This window comes from Oncorhynchus gorbuscha, linkage group LG03 (genome assembly GCF_021184085.1).
Source record: "Oncorhynchus gorbuscha isolate QuinsamMale2020 ecotype Even-year linkage group LG03, OgorEven_v1.0, whole genome shotgun sequence".
NCBI lineage: Eukaryota > Metazoa > Chordata > Actinopteri > Salmoniformes > Salmonidae > Oncorhynchus > Oncorhynchus gorbuscha.
The window spans coordinates 67,344,718-67,364,735 of NC_060175.1; the positions used below are offsets into that span (position 1 = coordinate 67,344,718).

The window sequence follows — 20,018 nt, forward strand, 5'->3', positions numbered from 1 at the left end:
TTACGGGTCGCGCAGTCCCTCTACCACCGTCTCTCCTATCATGGACAACACCTTCTCCTCCAGCTGGTCCACATGAATGGTCGATATCCCCCCCCCCAGTCTTCTTCAAATCCCTGCTTTTCTCAGCTCCCTTAGCAGCCGACTTGATTTTTCTTAAGGCGTCAATGTCAACTTGCTGGAAGGCAGAGTCAGTCTCTGTTACCCCGCAGTTATTGAGTCTCCCCAACAGCAACTTTTTCCAGTTTTTATTGCGCTTTCTTTTGTTATGCATTTCTGTTTGTGATTTAGCTAATCTGATGGATATAATGTGAGAAAATGTATTTTTATTTTTGTGTATAAAGGGTTCGCGTTTTAGAAAATAGAAAAAATTCAGAAAAACCCTTGAAAAAAAACCTTGAATGAAAAAAACTGCAATTGCAGTCCCCCAGTTGCTCTACAAGCACCGAGAGGATAGTCTCCCGCTGCTGGCCTGCTCTCCAGTCACCATCACATGAGCCTGAAGCCACAGACTTTTCTCAAAATGAATTCATAAGCACTGTAGACTGAGCGTAATAAGCCATTTTTCCCACATTTCATTTGGATTTAATTCTAAGTAAGTCACAGCCTATATGCGCAATTTATAGACTATAATGATTTAATACGACTAAATGTTGTTTAAATTCTGAGCGCTTAATAATGTCCCTGACTCCCTACAAGCCTAGTGTGTCACACTCACAAATGCTTCACAATGTATTTATTTGTAGGCTATAACTTTGAAATAATTGAATTAATAGAGCCTGAATAATTATTTGATGTTCCTTCTTAGGCTTGCTGTCTGCACGCACCGCTCTATGAGCGATGAGCAAGATATGCGACCGCCCAACTCTGCTCAAATACTCTGCTCCCCATAGCTCCGAATTGACATGATTGGTTGACGGTAGGCGGGGGCGGTAGCCGACGTCCTGTATAAATACAAACTCACTTCCTTAACACATTCATTCGCTATAGCTCTGGTCTTCTCCTTTTAGCGCAAGAAGTATGAAAGCGCTGAAGTCTGCGGAGGCTGTAAATGCTGTACGGCCACTTCAGACGGCGGATTGACCAAACAGAACCTATAACTAGGCATTGCACGTGTCACGCAGCAGTGTCAGAGAAGAAAAAAGGTTCGTGACAGGCATGCTTGCAGATTTGCAGAAAGTAAAACGGCTTCTCTAGCTCAAACGGTTAAAATATTATCCATATTAACAGAGCTACATTTTTATCTTCCTGCGCAATGTAACGTGCATTTGATAGAATTTCACAATGTGAGCCGTTTTAAACTAATCCCGGGCGCTAAAATTCAGCCCTGGCATTTCAGCCCCCCCACCCCCACTTTCCTTTCAGGGTAAAGTTTCAGCTGAAATTTGAGAGGACTGTTGCCTAACTACTTGTAGAAAGCGTGTTTCTCTCGAAGATCTACAATACTAAAGTAATTACCCGTATTAGACTGAAAGATATAAATACATTTGGTCAAACCTGAGAGGCTCTCCGTGCTCATGAGTTGCTTATTCAACATATTATCTGCCACTTCACTCAATCCAGTTGTAAAAGTATCCCCTTCGTAGCTGTTTTACTAAAACCAACCTGAAATGTTCCCTTGGTCAAATATTCCCAGATTGTCACAAAACAGCCATACATGTGGTATCGTTTCTGCATCTCCAAATTTTGCAAGAGTAAATGTAAATGTAAGAGTATGCGCTTAAATGAGCTCATTCGGTGCAGCGGGAGTAGGGGTGTAGCGCTGCTGGAGCTCACGGAAGCGTTGCTCACAGGAGCTCCGCTACTTCTCACAACGGTGGCAGGTGCTCGTTTAGTAAAGTTAGATCAAAGCTGAATTAATATCTTAGAAGATCAGATAAGGATTCATTGGTATTCTACATAACACTTTCCAATATAACAACATAGTATAACGTTACTATTACACCAAAAACACCACCTTATTTATGTCTTATGAGATTTTTGGATGGTTAGCTGAGTAATCAAGCCCCGACGATAGTGGATATCCATAAGGCTAGTTAATTTGGTGAGTGACCCCAACTAGCCCTGCTTTCTGTAGCCCTAAAATGCAGGACAACAATAGCGCTGTGCTCTGAGCTGCGACAACTACAGCGCTGTGCTCTGTGCTTCGACACTTGACTCGAGCCAAGGGACTTCGGGTCAGTCAGTCGATTAAACAGCACTCCACCGACCGCACGCACCTGCGACAGGTAGACTTGAACTCAGTTTTAACATTTACTGCAGGTAGGTTGAGAAGGTACACAATGTACTGTAAAATGTTGCATTTTATGTATTTCTGGTTAGTGGTGACTGCAGGTCTGGTCCTTGCCATTCTGCCGCCATAGGGGAGACCAAAAAATGTTGCTCCCGCAAAATTAGAATAGTCCCAGTCCCAATGAGGTTGAAAAGACATCTAAAATAGTATTTTCCAGACATTGAAGTTCGGTTCAATTTATATTCTGAATGAAAGCTGAAAATGTATTTTCCATATGTTTAAAATGTTCCGTATTTTCCATGTTTTCCATATTTTTTGCCAATGTTCCATATGTACCTATTTTCCAGGACATTGGAAAATAAGCATTTTCCGAATGTTGAAATCAGGATATTTTTTGTTCTGAATTAAATTTGAAAATAAGTAATTTATTGACGTCTATGTTTGGGCCAAATCAAGGCTGGTCTAGACAGGATAAAAAAATGAACCAAACATAGAAGTCTATGATTGGTTCAGATTTGGTCCGTACCGAACCAAAAGTCTATGTCCATGGATGTTGAAATCAAGGCCGATCTGGACCGCACAAAATCTGAACCAAACATAGAAGTGTATGATTGGTTCAGATTTGGTCTGAACCGGATCAAAATCCAATGTCCGTGGATGTGGAAATCAAGGCTGGTTCGGAACTGCACCAAAAAAAGACACCCAAAAGGCTTTGACGGCGGTCCGTGCTTACTGAGGAGAAGCCTACAGTGTTGTCTGAAATGACATTTTATGAATGCCTATCGATGTGGTAACAGGCCATTGCGTTGGCTTAATTAGTCCTGATTCTTGTGACTAATCAACTTGGCATTTTGAATATCAGCTCTGAATATCAGCTACCAAACTTTATCAGGAGTTATCGTGAGCCTATTTGCAATGTGTTTACACAGCGGGAATCGCTATGATCAGGCTTGTCAATAATTAATGGATACAAACTTGAAACCCCTGTTCATGACAATGGGGTGGAACTCCTGGACAACAGTTGTGATTGTCCATTCCATATTGTCCATTTTACTTTGACCTTTCCTGTTTTTAGGAGATGTTGTTAACATGACAGCTCATTTTTTATTTGAATGAGTGCCCTTTAGGTTAGGCAATTAAATCAGATAAACCTGCATGATGTAAAAAGGTCAAAGGTCATTACATTGTCATACATTTTATATCCCGCCTGTAGGCTACAGAAAAGACCACATACTATTTCTACCATATCCTATATCTGCTACATTATTGATGTTCGATAATTTTTTTTGACAGCGCTGCAGAGATGCATCTCTCCAACAGCACCCTGGAGAGGCGCGCTGGGAATGGACAAGCAAAATATTTTGCGCCTTTGACAATGTGGCCACTGCTTATCAAAGGGGCGTCATCAGCGCACACCTAAAAAATCTATATGCCACTGGTTGTGAGAAATTGTAATAGTTTTGACGCAGAATTGAGGTTTTATGTGTTGTTTGGAGGTGCGTCTTGGTGAGTTTATCTCAGAAAATGCCGCCCGCGTCAACCTTCCGCCATAGGTGGCCGCCTAATGAGCGGGCCAGCCGTGGGTGAATGTTTGAAATATGGTTCTATAAAGTTGGAAAATGCCCTCCAAATACTCTAAATAGCCTTGTAATCACTCAAGGAATACAATGGTAAACCGTAATAGGCTAGTAGTCTATTTAAGACCTTTGATATAGTGCATTCGGGAATTAATCAGATCCCTTGACTTTTTCCACATTTTGTTACGTTACAGCCTTATTCAATCTTCACACAATACCACACAATCACAAAGTGAAAACCGTTTTTTAGATTTTTTTTTGCAAAGAAAATATATATCAGAAATACCTTTCTTCTATAAGTATTCAGACCCTTTGCTGTGAGACTCAAAATTGAGCTCAGGTGCATCCTGTTTCCATTGATCGTCCTTGATGTTTCTACAGCATAATTGGAGTCCACCTGTGGTAAATTCAATTAATTGAACATGATTTGGAAAGGCACACACCTGTCTATATAAGGTCCCACAGTAGACAGCGCATGTCAGAGCAAAAACCAAGCCATGATGTTGAAGGAATTGCTCGTAGAGCTATGAGACAGGATTGTGTCGAGGCACAGATCTGGGGAAGAGTTCCAAAACATTTCTGCAGCTTTGAAGGTCCCCAAGAACACAATGGCCTCCACCATTCTTAAATTGAAAAGGTTTGAAACCACCAAGACTCTTCCTAGAGCTGGCCGCCCTGCAATACGTCGCAATTTTGGGAGAAGGGCCTTGGTCAGGTAGACCAATAAACCGATGGTCACTCTGACAGAGCTCCAAAGTTCCCCTGTGAAGATGGGAGAACATTCCAGAAGAACAACCATCTCTGCAGCACTCCACCAATCAGGCCTTCATGGTAGAGTGGCCAGACCGAAGCCACTCTCCAGTAAAAGGCACACGACAGCCCGCTTGGAGTTTACCAAAAAGCACCTAAAGGACTCTCAGATCCTGAGAAACAAGATTCTCTGGTCTGATGAAACCAAGATTGAAGACTTTGGCCTGAATGCCAAGCGTCATGTCTGTAGGAAACTTGGCACCATCCCTACGGTGAAGCGTGGTGGCAGCAGCATGCTGTGGGGATGTTTTTCAGTGGCAGGGACTGTGAGATTAGTCAGGATAAAGGGAAAGACGAATGGAGCAAAATACAGATCCTTGATGAGAACCTGCTCCAGAATGCTCAAGATCTCAGACGGGGACGAAGGTTCGCCTTACAACAGGACAACGACCCTAAGCACACAGCCAAGACAACGCAGGAGTGGCTTCGGGACAAGTCTTTAAATGTCCTTGAACCCGATCTAACATCTCTGGAGAGACCTGAAAATAGCTGTGCAGCGACACTCCCCATCCAACCTGACAGAGCTTGAGAGGATGCTAATTTCTAAGAGCATGTTTTTCTTTGTCATTATTGGGTATTGTGTGTAGATTGATGAGGGGGGAAAGACAATGTAATCTATCTTAGAATAAGGCTGTAATGTAACAAAATGTGGAAAAAGTCAAGGGGTCTGAATACTTCCCAAATGCACTCTATGTGAGTTTTTTATGCTGACAGAATAGATCTGCTGAATGTTTTCATAGTTTGTAAACACCCTATTTGTAATGTGCGCTTGTATTTACACAATGGTATAATTTGAGAATATAAAGCCTATAATAATCCCAAAGCCCTAATTAGAGGGTAATACACATGACTGTAGAAATGGATATCAACCTTCAAATGGGTTTCTAACTTTCCACACATCTACTGTAGCACATTACAATCTACTCTTGAGGACATATGGCTGTTTATTCAGTAGGCCTAAAGGTTAAACATTTCTTAAGACCATGGAAGGAACATTTCAAAACATTCAGACATTCTTGGCAAGTGGCCGTCTGTCTGTGGGGGAGATTGAAATTGGTTTGAATAATGACCTAAGCAGTCCCGCACACATTTGTGGACACGGGAAAGTAACATTTGCCATGTAAAAGTGTCCACTGATGTGAACTCTCCAAAACCACAAATATCCTTTGTTGTGCCTGCCTGCGTTGGGTTTCAAACCAGAACTACCAGTTTGTCAGGGTCAAGCTGGCATAGGGGGACCAGCAGCAGAGTCACACACTGTTGTGGGGTGCTATCATGTCATTATGTTCCTATCGTGTCCTCTTTGTAATGACAGGTCTGGGAAGCACTGATGTAGGCTCCCCGGTGGGCAAGGAATGGACCAAGGCCATGGCGAATTGTAATCCAGTGAGTGTTTCACTCTGTAGTGTGCTGTGCTTTGTAGTCAATCAAGGATGTAATCCTATTTTTGCTACTGGTTGTTTACACTGCTTTGCTCTATCATTCATTGTTTTTTTCTACTTGTCTTCTAGCTTAGATCACCGTCCTCCGCCCTCAGTGAGGTCAACCTGGGACCCTCGGCAAACCCACAGTATGTACAGTATTAAGAGTAATGGGTTTCGGTGATTCGTAATGCCCCGTAGAACTGACATCTGGTAACCCTTTACCAACGGGATTGTGATCCCGATGCATTCATTAACAAAAGAATTTACACCTCGATATGATGCCACACATCAGCTGCAACCACTAACATACACTGCTGTACTTTGCTATTGAGACTCGGGGCTCTTTTCAATCACCATGGTGGAAATTCAGCTTTTACAGCGTGATTGAAATTGAATGGCATTTGTTCCCGGCTTTGGCGGAGACTGTGTTCGCGATAAACACTGCAGGTGTCGGCTCAATCCGAAATGACCTTTACATTTCTATTGCGGAATCTGTAACGCTTCAGGTTCACCTATTGAATAGAGCCCTTGATCGAACATGCTATTTCATGCATCATACCAGTCATGTTGCGAGACGGTTGTCTCTGCCATAACCTGTCATGATTACGTGTCATGTCAATCGGTGTGACACAGATATCTGTATCATCATTCCTGTTCTTGTTTCAGTGCCAAGCCCACTGACTTTGACTTCTTGGCTGTTATTGGAAAAGGGACCTATGGGAAGGTAAGACAGACTACACTGCTGTCTGTCTGATAAAAGGCTGCATGCCTTCATCAATGATTAACTATGTCTATGCAGGACTGTTAAGGTTACCTTGATGAAAAGGCAAAAACAAACCAATGAATGATGATAAGGTTGTTGACAAATTGTACTCCGGATGAGTAGCCATTTTTAATTTGTCCAGTTAATTTGCAGTCCTTTTTCATTGTCTATGACTACTTTCTTTCTATGTTTTGTGTGACTGTTAATCAAATATGTTTGTGTGTATTTCATTGACCCTCTAGATTGATTTAAGATATGTTTATGATAAGAGTGTCATATTAGTAGGTGAAGTTTTGAGTAAACAACCAGAGATTTATTGGCAACCACCCTGCATCCAGGTCCTGCTCGCCAAGCTCAAAGCTGACAACAAATTCTATGCGGTCAAAGTTTTACAGAAGAAAGTCATCCTGAAGAAAAAGGAGGTTGGTCTATAAACATTTGATTTAGTTATTCATTCTCCCAACCAACTCACATATAGGTTATTTATTTTCTGTGGTAAAGGTCCATTAAATTACACCAATACAACCCTTTATGTCAGTATATATTCAACATGTGTATGCAGTTCACTGTGTAGCAGAACTGGTTTTGCCCAAGCCTGTTGTGTGTTTCTAAGAAAGATAATATCTAATCTAATCTGAAGTGTGTTCTGTCCTTTGTACTCTGACAGACTGATTATACAGCCCCCAGTCTCTATGTGTTTCTTACTAACTGTACATTCCCATAATCACAGCTGTTTCTTCCCCTTGGTTTTGTATCACTTGATACTTATAAGCAAGTCTTGGACTTTATGAGCTACTCACAGACACACGTTTTAGCTGTCTGACAGACCTAGTCAGGTGTGTGTAGACGGCTGCACTTGTAACATAAAGCAGTGTAAATAACACTGTGGACCTTTTTAGGAAAGAGGTGTCTCGCTCTCTCCCCACTCCTTCTGTGTATTGTCTCTTGTCTCGCGCTTGGGGCTGAAGCAGTGGCGCTGACAGGGGCCTGTATTCTGCTGTGTCCTGCCCTCTGCCTCGTGTCCGCTGGTTCAATGCTGCTTTGTGTCCTCTAGCAAAAGAACATCATGGCAGAGAGGAACGTGCTGCTGAAGAGCCTGAAGCACCCTTTCCTGGTGGGCCTCCACTACTCCTTCCAGACCCCAGAGAAGCTCTACTTTGTCCTGGACTATGTCAACGGGGGAGAGGTAGCTGGCTAATGGTCCTGGGTTTCCTGAAAGGTTGCATATGATATGCAAATGACAAAAAGGAATGGACTGGAGCAATGTTCCTAATAAGCCATCCTTTATTTACAGTACCAGTCAACAGTTTTGACACACCTACTCATTCAAGGGTTCTTCATTATTTTTACTATGTTCTACATTGTAGAATAATAGTGAAGACATCAACACTATGAAATAGCACATATGGAATCGTGTAGTAACCAAAAAAAGTGTTAAACAAATCAAAATATATTTGAGATTCTTCAAAGTAGCCACCCTTTGCCTTGATGACAGCTTTGCACATGCTTGGCATTGTCTCAACCAGCTTCACCTGGAATGCTTTTTCAACATTCTTGAAGGAGTTCCCACATTTGTATAACACCTTTTTGGTTACTACATGATTCCATATGTGTTATTTCACAGTTTTGATGTCTTCACTATTATTCTACAATGTAGAAAATAGTCCAACTCATCCCAAACCATCTCAAATGGGTTGAGGTCGGATGATTGTGCAGGCCAGGTCATCTGATGCAGCATTCCACTCTCCTTCTTGGTCAAATAGCTCTTACACAGCCTGGAAATGTGTGTTGGGTCATTGTCCTGTTGAAAAACAATTTATAGTCCCACTATGCGCAATCCAAATGGGATGGTGTATTGCTGCAGAAAGCTGTAGTAGCCAGGCTGGTTAACTGTGCCTTGAATTCTAAATAAATCAGTGTCACCAGCAAAGCACCACCACACCTCCTCTTCCATGCTTCATGGTGGGAACCACACATGCGGAGATCCTCCGTTCACCTACTCTGCCTCTCACAAAGACACGGCGGTTGGAACCAAAAATTTGGACTCATCAGACCAAAGGACAGATTGCCACCGGTCTAATGTCCATTACTTGGATTTCTTGCCCCAAGCAAGTCTCTTCTTATTGGTGTCCTTCAGTAGTGGTTTCTTTGCAGCAATAAGACCACGAAGGCCTGATTCATGCAGTCTCCTCTGAACAGTTGTTGAGATGTGTCTGTTACTTAAACACTGTGAAGCATTTATTTGGTTTGCAATCGCTCATGCAGTTAACTCTAATGAATGTATCCTCTGCAGCAGAGCTAACTGTGGCAGTCCTGATGAGAGCCAGTTTCATCATAGCGCTTGATGGTTTTTGCAACTGCGCTTGAAGAAACTTTCAAAGTTCTTGACATTTTCCAGATTGACTGACCTTCACGTCTTAAAGTAATAATGGACTGTCATTTATCTTTGCTTATTTGAGCTGTTCTTGCCATAAGATGGACTTGGTCTTTCACCAAATAGGACTATCTTCTGTATATCAACCCTACCTTGTCACAACACAATTGATTGGCTCAAACGTATTAAGGGAATAAATTCCGCAAATTAACTTTTAACAAGGCACACATGTTAATTGAAATGCATTCCAGGTGACTACCTCATGAAGCTGGTTGAGAGAATGCCAAGAGTGTGCAAAGCTGTAATCAAGGCAAAGGGTGGCTACTTGGAAAAATCTCAAATATATTTTGATTTGTTTAACACTTTTCTTTGCTTACTACATGATTCCATATGTGTTATTTCACAGTTTTGATGCATTCTCTATTCTACAATGTAGGAAATAGTTACAAAAATAAAGAACAACCCTTGAATGAGTAGGTGTGTCAACTTTTGACTGGTACTGTATATTAAAGCTGCCAAGCTATTGACAGCACAGAAGCAACAGAGCAGTGTGTCATAGCCCCAAGCCCTGGTCTTAGTCACACTTTACTCCCATTTACCCATCAGCTCAGTCCAAACTCTCTGTGTCACATTATTATGATGAGTCAATTAAGTAGTGGTAGTAATATGACATGCTTTGTCAGAGCCTAGGAGACTGACAGTTAAACCAACAAGGCAGAACCGTTTTCTTTCTCCCTCTTATCGCTAACTTCTTCTTCTCCCTCTCATTCCCTCTCTCTCTGTCTTGGAAGATTTTCTTCCACCTGCAGAGGGAGCGGTGCTTCTTGGAGCCGAGGGCTCGGTTCTATGCTGCCGAGGTTGCCAGTGCCATCGGCTACCTTCACTCCCTCAACATCGTTTACAGGTCAGACACATTCACGCAGAAGCAACACGTTATTATGCACACTATTGAGGGTCTGTGAAATCAAACATCTTTGTTTGTTTGTTCTTTTGTAGAGATTTAAAGCCAGAGAATATTCTCTTAGACTCTCAGGTAAGTGTTGACTCATAAGTGGATGTAATGTTATTGGATTGTTTTCAATATCTCAACTCACTTCCTTCTCATCTTAGGGAAGATGGTTCAAGATTTCGCAGAAACAGTATCGTACGCGGTCCTGTAAGTTCCTGTAAGATTGATTGGGAAGGTGCTTAAAACCGCTGTGTGTTCCAGGGCCACGTGGTGCTTACGGACTTTGGGCTGTGTAAAGAGGGAGTGGAGCCGGAGACCACCACGTCCACTTTCTGTGGAACCCCCGAGGTGAGGGATAGCCCTGAGATTGTGTCTGTGCTCAATGATATGTTAGTTATAACATATGTCTAATAGTCACTTACAGCTCTATATATCCATCTGTGTATTTCTCTCTCTCTGTCTCTTGTCTCTCTCTCTAGTATTTGGCCCCTGAGATTCTGCGTAAGGAGCCCTATGACCGCACTGTGGACTGGTGGTGTCTGGGAGCTGTGCTCTATGAGATGATCTATAGTCTTGTACGTTTTTTGAATCTTAGCCACCCAATGCTTTTACTTGCGTCGTATGGTTAAATGTACTAAAGAGGAACAATGAAGATGCGCATGCTCGTCCACAGAATCTTTTCATGTGTTTGTTTTCAAAGGATCAAGCTAGGAGCTCCTAATAACAACATGGAACGAAATGTATTCCACAAGATCAAATGGCACTCCCTAAAAACGCAACCCTAAAAAACACACTAGCTTTTTAAGAATTCACTGATTAGTTGGTGCACGTGGAAAACTAAAGGCATATAAATCATTAATTACTTGGTATTAGGATATACATTTATTTCCATGACATTATTTTTTTAAAGCAATTTTGGATTGACCCATGTAGACATTTTCAAATATATGAAATTTAAAAGTTTTATATCACAAAATTTGGATTAGGAATCTTGAGGGAATCCTATTTGAGTCAGAAAACGATATTCATATGGTAGGTAAGCTATACAAACCCTTGCAGAGAGCATATCCAACTGACAATATCTTAGAAAAGATATAAGCTATTGGAACCAAGACTTAACTGATATTGGCACGAGATGGAGGAAATGTCTGAAAATAACTAATGAAATTAGTTAAATGAAAAAATATGCTTAATCCAGTATAAACTAATGTATAGAATGTATTTGACAAAATTCACATTCCACAGCACAACGGAACAACGGCAGTCATGTCGTAAATGTAAAACTAACAAAGACTCAATAATCCATGCCTTCTGGGAATTTGATCAAGTCCAAAAGTTATGGGAAGAGTTAGAAAGTTGGCTGTCAGAATTATTACGATGTAAATGTACTTTTAATCCGTCTGTCTACATATTACAAGACGTGGCTTATGCGGGTGCAGTGAGGTACCCCATGGGTCGGACGATACTTTTCTCCTCAATCATCTTGAAAAAACGTATACTTAAAAACTGGAAAATCAACACAATGGAAAGGTCAAATATTTTATTATCTGAATTTTTAACGTGCGCGGGCGACGGAGGGAATCAAAATGGCGCAGTTTGAGGCCATGTGGCGGTGAGTGATGCGGGTGCTAGAGATGGAGGTGGGAGCTTGAGGGTCAGGGCAGGTGAGATGTAGCTGTTTGTGTGATGTGTATGTTTAGTATTTTTAAAGAAAGTAGTACTAAAATAAAATTGTTTTTGAATCTTATATAGCTACTGTACTTAATGCAATCTAAGGCCAATCCAAATATTATTTCCTTGTGCAGCAAATGTCCCAACACAATTATGTTACCAACTTCAGGAAATGTTTCTGGAGTAGCTGGTGGCTACAGTGTCTCTCCTCTATTCTACTCCTTTTCTAGCCTCCTTTTTACAGCCGGGACATGTCTGAGCTGTATGATGGTATCCTGCACAAGCCTCTGCCTCTGCCCCCAGGGAAGTCAGACGCTGTCTGTAGTCTGCTCCAGGGCCTCCTGCAGAAAGACCAGCACTGCAGGCTGGGAGCCATCGACGACTTTGTGAGTGGCTGACTAGACCCTCTCCATGGACCATGGATTGCATCTGAAATGGCACCCTATACCCAATATAGTGCACTACTTCTGTGCCATTTCGGAAGCAACCCCATGCCTTTGCCGGTTACTGTGTTTCACTAATGTTCACTCAGTTATACATCGCTTCTTGTATATGATTCTTGTTTTACTTTGCAGTTAGAAATCAAGAACCATGTGTTCTTCTCCCCGATTAACTGGGATGACCTGTACCACAAGCGGATCACTCCTCCATACTACCCCAATGTGGTGAGTTTTTGGCACAGTCTATATATAGATTCAGCCGCGGGCCAATTTTTGTTGGAGTGGATTGTCGGGGGGGGCGTGGGACATAATCATTTGTACACTGCAAATTGACCACAACTAAGCCCAAAAAGAGATTTGTAGTTGAAAAGAACACTAATTTCATACCTTGATTACATTGAGACACGATCACATCTTTTTTATTGGTGGGAATACTTGGGAACAGATTTACAACATAATTATTTTGGGAGGCTGATTTGCTGTCTTTTTTTGATCAAAAACTCAACCCCCCCCCACACTTTTGGGGGCCAAAATAAATAGTCTGTTGCCGACCCCTGGCCTATAACATGCCAGTTGTTTCTTACCATATTCTCTAACCTTAACGGCTCTTTCTCTAAAACTTTCTCTCACTACCTTTCTTTCCTCATTTTCGCCTTCACACTGTCCGTCTCTTTTCTCTATCACTTTGCTCAATTCCCTAACATGTCTCCTCTCTCCTCCAGAAAGGGCCAGCGGACACGCAGCACATAGACCCAGAGTTCACCAGGGAGATGGTGCCTAACTCGGTGGGTCGCACCCCTGAGCTGAACGCCAGCACCAGCAGCAACAGCGCCTTCAATGGCTTCTCCTACGTCTGTGGTGAAGAAGACAGCTTCCTCTAAGACAGGGAAGAAGGGCCCTCGCAGCACCACCACTGCCTGAGCTCGGGGTAGAAGTTACCCCTGACCACATATCTAGGATTCAATTCCTCAACCCCAAAACCTAACCTTAACCTCTAAGTCAGGGGGTGAAAAAGATATTTGGTCCTTGATCCGTTAGTGGCAACGTCCTATCAACTTCATTGGCCATCAGCCATAGAAATGGAGCACATTGAACAGAATGCATTTTTGCGTCGGCTATGCACAGTGGCTGCCACGTCTGTTTATCTAGACCTCATTAGAACAGGCAGACGCGGCAAACACTAATGATATGTGCGAAACTCTAGTCGAAAACCATGTTTCTGCTCTTTAAGTGCCCCTTTTTAATACAAAACACGGTGGACCTTCCAAACATTTGAAATGTGATGATTGTCCAACAATATATTATTGATTTGAAAACATGCTGTTTCTGTTATCACAGACTTTTTGTAGATTAGAGGCTCGACTCGATTTGTTGCATCCAGGCATGCTTAAAGGGATAGCTCACCCAAATTACACATTTACTTAATGGTTTCATTTCCCTGTCAGCATTCTATAGAAAAGGTTTGACGGCAATTATAGATGATTTGAACATGTGTGGAAAATGTGCGTATCAGTACCATGACTTGAATGAGATTTGTGCCACAAGGTCATGGTACCGATATAAGCAATCGATGGACAAGGTATGACAGCAATCGATGCTTTGGTTTCATTTCCCTGGCACTGTTTCTAAATGTACAAAAGCTGAAGAACATTCGCACATACAGGTACTTTGACAAATGTAAACACTGCACCGTGTTGTTCATCTTCCCAGGTGATTTTATTGAAACAAAGTCTAGAGGCTTAGCATCCACCGTTTTAGCCTTTGTGGAACAAATCCCGATACCGATATGAGCACTTTTTCACACACAGGTTCAAGTCATGTATACGAGACTTTGTTGAGATACTTTCTCGTGATTTGAACATGTCGAAAAATGCGAACATCGGTACGAGGACATGGATGTGATTTGTTCCACAAATGCTGAAACCTTTAGCATTTGGAAACATTTCCAAGGGGGAATAAAACCAAATTGCTGTTATACCATAGACTGCTTTACTGGGTAAGGAAACCAATGTGTTATTTTGTAATGTGGGTGAGCTATCCCTTTAACAGCAACATAAACCTACGCCATCTCCTTACAGCTGTAAAGGTGGTGTTTTTCTTAACCTTGTGAAACAAGCCGTAGGATTGTGTCAACACAACGGGTGACATTAAAGACTGTTGACTTGTGCCAGCACCGTGTTAAAGGTGACTGATGCGCAATGAAGTGTGTGTACATAAAAGCGTTACAATGAATAACTATCCATATACGTTTACCGTGTCTTGCGTCAACGGAGCTTCCATCTGATTGAAGTGTGAAACAAAAACATTGAAGTGTCAAGCAAAACATACACGGACAGCATTAAAAAAGCTTTATGCAAATGTATCATTTCCAATATCAACAGATTTCAGATCAACTAACTGTGTTCCTAAAACTGAAAACAGTTTCTAAATCAATCAAAGACAAGACAAAAAGGCGGGGATCAGTTACTGACAGAGTTCATGCTGAACAGCTCATCCCATTTATTTCACGCTTGCTCAGAGGACATGTGTGTTTTCCCCTGTTTTGGGATGTATTGTGAGTGCGTGTGTTTGACCAAAAAAAACATCTGAATGTGTTGCGCTACACACTGTATGTGTAAAGTGTGTGCCCATCCTATTTTTTTATGGTGAGCGCACTGGCTGAGGAGAAAGCCGACGAGCAGCAGGACCACAAAGATGGCCCGGGAAGATGCCCAGTGCCACACCAGATGGCAGAGGGCGAGGAAGGAATGCCCCGTGCACACTGAATGTAGTGGTCAGCGTATAGTAGCTGCAGAAATACAGAGACAGTGAATATAAATAAATATTACAATATCAGTAACAATCCAGTTTTAATGTTTACTATAGAATATAGCATATAAATAGTGTACTAACTATGAACATTTCTTATGTCTTACTCCACTCGATATGAAAATATTCCACTACCGTATTCAACCTTCAGTTGATGTATTACAGAGTACAGCCTGGTAACTAAGTGCGCTCATAAAAATAGGTTCAAAGCAAGCAGAGGATATTAATGAGGACAAGGACAATGTATCTGCATTTTATAAGTTGAATACGTCAGATGAATATCCAATTCAAATGTGGGAAATTAGGAAAGATCCTCCCTCGGGATGCAGGCTATATGACTCTGCTTACAGTGCATGGGGGCCTCTTAGTCTACAGTGCTGTGTCGACAAATTCCTATCGGCCATTATTGATTGGTGATAAAGTAAGAATTCAACTGTGTTGCTATAGAATGTGTACCGGTATGTATATTCCTGGTCTGGGCTGTGTTGGGGTTTGGTTTATTTTGCTGCTGGCTCAGCAGAGAGGTCCAGTTCTTGGGCTGGGAGACACACTTGGCCTCCTGGCCCGACTGATGGTACTGGTAGTTATGCATGCCGTTCACCTCAAACATCACAAAGTCGCCACTCGCCCGCTCCACCAGCTCATTACCGTTCCAGCTGCAATGGAACAGGGCGGGTTTGATGTTGGCTCAAAAACCAAGCAGCCATGTTTACCTGCTCTAGAAAATGGTGGGTTGGCTCTGGCGCTGTTGCTCTGTGACGGAGTGTCATGCTTGTTCTAATGGTCTTTGTGTGTGTGCCATGTAGTTATATCAAGGGTCTGTCTGAACTCCACTTCACACAGAGATGACAGGTTTTCTGACACTGAACGATGAACAGTGAGTGTGTTTTGAGGTCAGAGAAAAGGGTTGCCAGGGTTACTCACAGCTCCATGGAGGGTATCCAGGGGGTACCGTGGTAGACCAGCAGGGGGCAGAAGTAGTGTGTAATGCTGTAGTAGGAGATATGCAGGTCACTGGAGGCAGAGCTAGGCCGGAACAGAACCTCCTCCACTAAGAACACATACTTCTTAGTGGAGGAGGGGAAGGTGGTGGAAGAGGAGGATAATGAATGAAATACTAGTCATTATAACTGCACATGAAATGACAAAAATATATATCAACAACAATAACTTTATAACTCTGTATTAGCTTTCTTTGTGGAAGCCTTTATGTTCCGCGAATGAAAAAGACCTCAAAAAAACACTTTGGCATCACAAGCATTTTTGTTGTTGTTGTATAGAACAGATCAAATGTTTATTTAACATTTCTATCAAGCGTGACAGTCTAGAATCTTACTTCCATCAGTGCTCTGTAACAACCTCACCGCACAACCTACTTGAGGATGACGTAAGAGAAGTTGTCCTGAAGCTGCACTCGAGTGAACGTGCCCTTCGTGCAAGTGGTTATGTTCCTGTGGCAAAAAACAACAACTAAAAGGACAGAAAGAACCAATAAGTTTGAACACTTAGCTCTTACAGTAGTATCGTTCAGAAATGTTTTGAACGTTTTGAAAATAGGAAATACAGCGTGAGAAATTGTCCCTCACCTCAACATTCCCGCATGCTTTCCAGGAGGGCATCCAGTGAATGTGAGCTTTCTAAAAACGGGGAAAAGTGAATACAATAGTATGTAACTCCACACTGGAGGGAGATAGCTTGTCCCCATGGGGTATATACAGAAAAGGCTAACACGTCCCCACGTTAACTCATACACATTATAGCGACTGTTAGAGGGCTGGGTTTCTGACCAGGGGGTTGAGGTCTTTGCAGGACACGTCTCTTCCCATCAGGTCTACTATGATGGTGGAGAGGCTTCCTTTACATGGACTGGAACAGACCCAGAGAAAACACCATACTCTCATTTTCACCAGCTAGAACTCCATATTGCCAATTTGTGTTCTTACCTCGGCTCTTTCTGAACAACACCTGCTCTATCTGAACAACACCTGCTCTATCTGAACAACACCTGCTCAAGCTCAATGGGGCCGACAGAGAAGGCAGATTCGCTTCTAGTCCTTAGGAAACTTTGCAGAGTATTTCGTTTTTTTAATGTATTACTTCTTACATTGTTAGCCCAGAAAACCTTAAGTGTTATTACATACAGCCGGGAACAACTAATGGATATCAGAGAGATGTCAACTTACCAGCACAACCAGCATTACGACCAGGAATACAACTTTCCTAAAGCGGATCCTTTATCTGCACCTCCCAGGGCATTTGAACTGATTCCAGAGGGCGACCCAAAACAAAGCCGCCGGAGGAGAGGGTGCTGGAGCGGTCTTCTAGTGAGGCTTGGATACGTGCACACCACCCATCGCATCCAAGTTTATTACCCGCTAATGTCCCGTCCCTAGTTAACAAAGTCGATGAAATCAGGGCAAGAGTTTCTTTCCAAAGAGATATCCGGGATTGTAACATACTCTGTTTCACGGAAACATGGCTAGCTTGGGACATGCTGTCGGAGTCAGTACAGACAAAAGGATTTTCAGTGCATCGCGCCGACAGGAATAAACACCTCTCTGGTAAGAAGAAGGACGGGGTTGTATGTTTCATGACTAACGACTCATGGTGTAATTGTAACAACATAAAGGAACTCAAGTCATTTTGTTCACCTGATCTATAATTTCTCACAATCAAATGCAGACCGTATTATCTCCCAAGAGAACTCTCCTCGGTTATTATCACAGCTGTGTATATCCTCCCCGCAATAGGATACCAAGACGGCCATCAAGGAACGTCTTTATGCAAACGACTTTATGCAAACTGGAAGCCATATATCCTGTGGCTGAATTTATTGTAGTTGTAGATTTTAACAAAGCTAATTTGAGGAACAAGCTCAACCAATGCTACTCTAACTTCCTCGATGCCCCCGCCCTCCTTTTGGCAAATCTGACCATGACTCCATCTTGTTGCTCCCCTCCTATAGGCAGAAACTAAAACAGGAAGTGCCCGTGCTTAGGTCTATCCAACGCTGGTCTGACCAATCGGATCCCACACGTCAAGATTGCTTCGATCACGTGGACTGGGATATGTTCCAGGTAGCCTCAGAGAACAACATTGACGCATACACTGACTCGGTGAGCGAGTTTATAAGGATGTGTATAGGATGATGTACCCACTGTGACTATTAAAACCATCCCTAACTAGAAACCGTAGATTGATGGCAGCATTCACTCAAATCTGAAAGCACGTACCACTGCATTGAATCATGGCAAGGAAACTGGGAATATGGTCTACAAACAGTGTAGTTATTCCCTCTGTAAGGCAATCAAACAAGCAAAGTGTCACTACAGAGACGAAGTGGAGTCGCAATTCTTCAACGGCTCAAACACGAGACGTATGTGGCAGGATCTACAGACAATCACGGATTGCAAAAAGAATACAAGACCCGTCGCGGACATCGACGTCTTGCTTCCATTCAAATGAAACAACTTCTTTGTGCACTTTGAGGACAATTCAGTGCCACCGACGCGGCCCGCTACCAAAGACTGTGGGCTCAACTTCTCCGTGGCCGATGTGAGTAAAACATTTAAACGTGTTAACCCTCGCAAGGCTGCCGGCCCAGACGACATACCTAGCTTCGTCCTCAGAGCATGCGCAGACCAGCTGGCTGGTGTGTTTACGGACATATTCAATCTATCCCTATCCCAGTCTGCTCTCCTCACATGCTTCAAGATGGCCAACATTGTTCCTGTTCCCAAGAAAGCCAAGGTAACTGAATGACTATGTAAATGACTATCGTCCCGTAGAACTCACTTCTGTCATCATGAAGTGCTTTGAGAGACTAGTCAAGGATCATATCACCACCCTACCTGTCACCCTAGACCAGTGGTTCCCAAACTTTTTATAGTCCCGTACCCCTTCAAACATTCATCTCCAGCTGCATACCCCCTCTAGCACCAGGGTCAGCGCACTCCCAAATGTTGTTTTTTTGCCATCATTGTAAGCCTGCCACACACACACACTAGACGATACATTTATTAAACATAAGAATGAGTGTGAGTTTTTGTCACAACCTGGCTCGTGGGAAGTGACAAAGAGCTCTTATAGGACCAGAGCACAAATAATAATATTATAATAATCAATCATTTTGCTCTTTATTTAGCCATCTTACATTTAAGACTTTATTTGTTTATCGAAAATTGTGAATAACTCACCACGGGTTAATGAGAAGGGTGTGCTTGAAAAGATGCACATAACTCTGCAATGTTGGGTTGTATTGGAGAGATTCTCAGTCTTAAAACATTTTTCACACACAGTCTGTGACTGTATTTAGTTTTCATGCTAGTGCTAGCTGAGAATCCACTCTCACATAGGTCTGTGGTTGCAAAGGGCATCAGTGTCTTAACAGCACGATTTTCCAAGGCAGGATACTCTGAGCGCAGCCTATTCCAGAAATCTGGCAGTGGTTTCTGATTAAATCAAATTTTCACAGAACCACATGTTGCAATTTCAATAAGGCTTTCTTGTTCAGATATCGGTAAGTGAACTGGAGGCAAGGCATGAAAGGGATAACGAATTCAGTTGTTTGTGTCCTCCGTTTTGGGAAAGTACCTGCGTAATTGCGCACCCAGCTCACTCAGGTGCTTCGCTATATCACATTTGACATTGTCCGTGAACTTGAGTTAATTTGCACACAAAAAATCATACAATGATGGAAAGACCTGTGTGTTGTCCTTGTTAATGCAGACAGAAAATAGCTTCTTAATCAGCCTCAATTTTGTCCCGCACATTGAGAGAAAAAGCATCACCCAGATAGGCCAGTCGTGTGAGAAACCCGTCATCATGCAAACGGTCAGACAAGTGAAAATTATGGTCAGTAAAGAAAACTTTAAGCTCGTATCTCAATTTTTTTTAAACGTGTCAATACTTTGCCCCTTAATACCAAGCGCACTTCTGTATGTTGTAAAAGTGTTGCATGGTCGCTGCCCAT

The 20,018-nt window shown here is 42.4% G+C and overlaps 1 protein-coding gene across 3 annotated transcripts; it reads left to right on the forward strand.

Annotated features, from left to right (window-relative positions):
• Positions 1-962: 962 nt before the first annotated feature.
• On the forward strand, positions 963-14,478 carry LOC124031753 (serine/threonine-protein kinase Sgk2-like). 3 transcript variants are annotated; one of them, XM_046343379.1, is made up of 13 exons: positions 963-1,142; positions 5,933-6,003; positions 6,129-6,187; positions 6,708-6,765; positions 7,143-7,226; positions 7,859-7,990; positions 9,970-10,082; positions 10,175-10,211; positions 10,389-10,475; positions 10,607-10,702; positions 12,029-12,184; positions 12,374-12,463; positions 12,961-14,478. In XM_046343379.1, the coding sequence occupies exons 1-13, from the start codon at positions 1,049-1,051 to the stop codon at positions 13,117-13,119; spliced, it is 1,236 nt and encodes a 411-aa protein (XP_046199335.1). In that variant the 5' UTR covers positions 963-1,048; the 3' UTR covers positions 13,120-14,478. The 3 variants fall into 3 exon arrangements, with proteins under 3 accessions (XP_046199335.1, XP_046199336.1, XP_046199337.1); XM_046343380.1 differs by lacking the exon at positions 963-1,142 and adding an exon at positions 2,156-2,225; XM_046343381.1 differs by lacking the exon at positions 963-1,142 and adding an exon at positions 2,211-2,259.
• Positions 14,479-20,018: the final 5,540 nt, after the last annotated feature.

What these genes read in the sequence shown, in the direction of transcription:
- LOC124031753 (XM_046343379.1), top strand. Translation starts at nt 1,049, where the DNA reads ATGCTGTACGGCCACTTCAGACGGCGGATTGACCAAACAGAACCTATA. An exon ending in CTTTCTGTGGAACCCCCGAG is followed by an intron (nt 10,476 to 10,606) that starts GTGAGGGATAGC and finishes CTCTCTCTCTAG; the next exon opens with TATTTGGCCCCTGAGATTCT. An exon ending in TGGGAGCCATCGACGACTTT is followed by an intron (nt 12,185 to 12,373) that starts GTGAGTGGCTGA and finishes TTTACTTTGCAG; the next exon opens with TTAGAAATCAAGAACCATGT.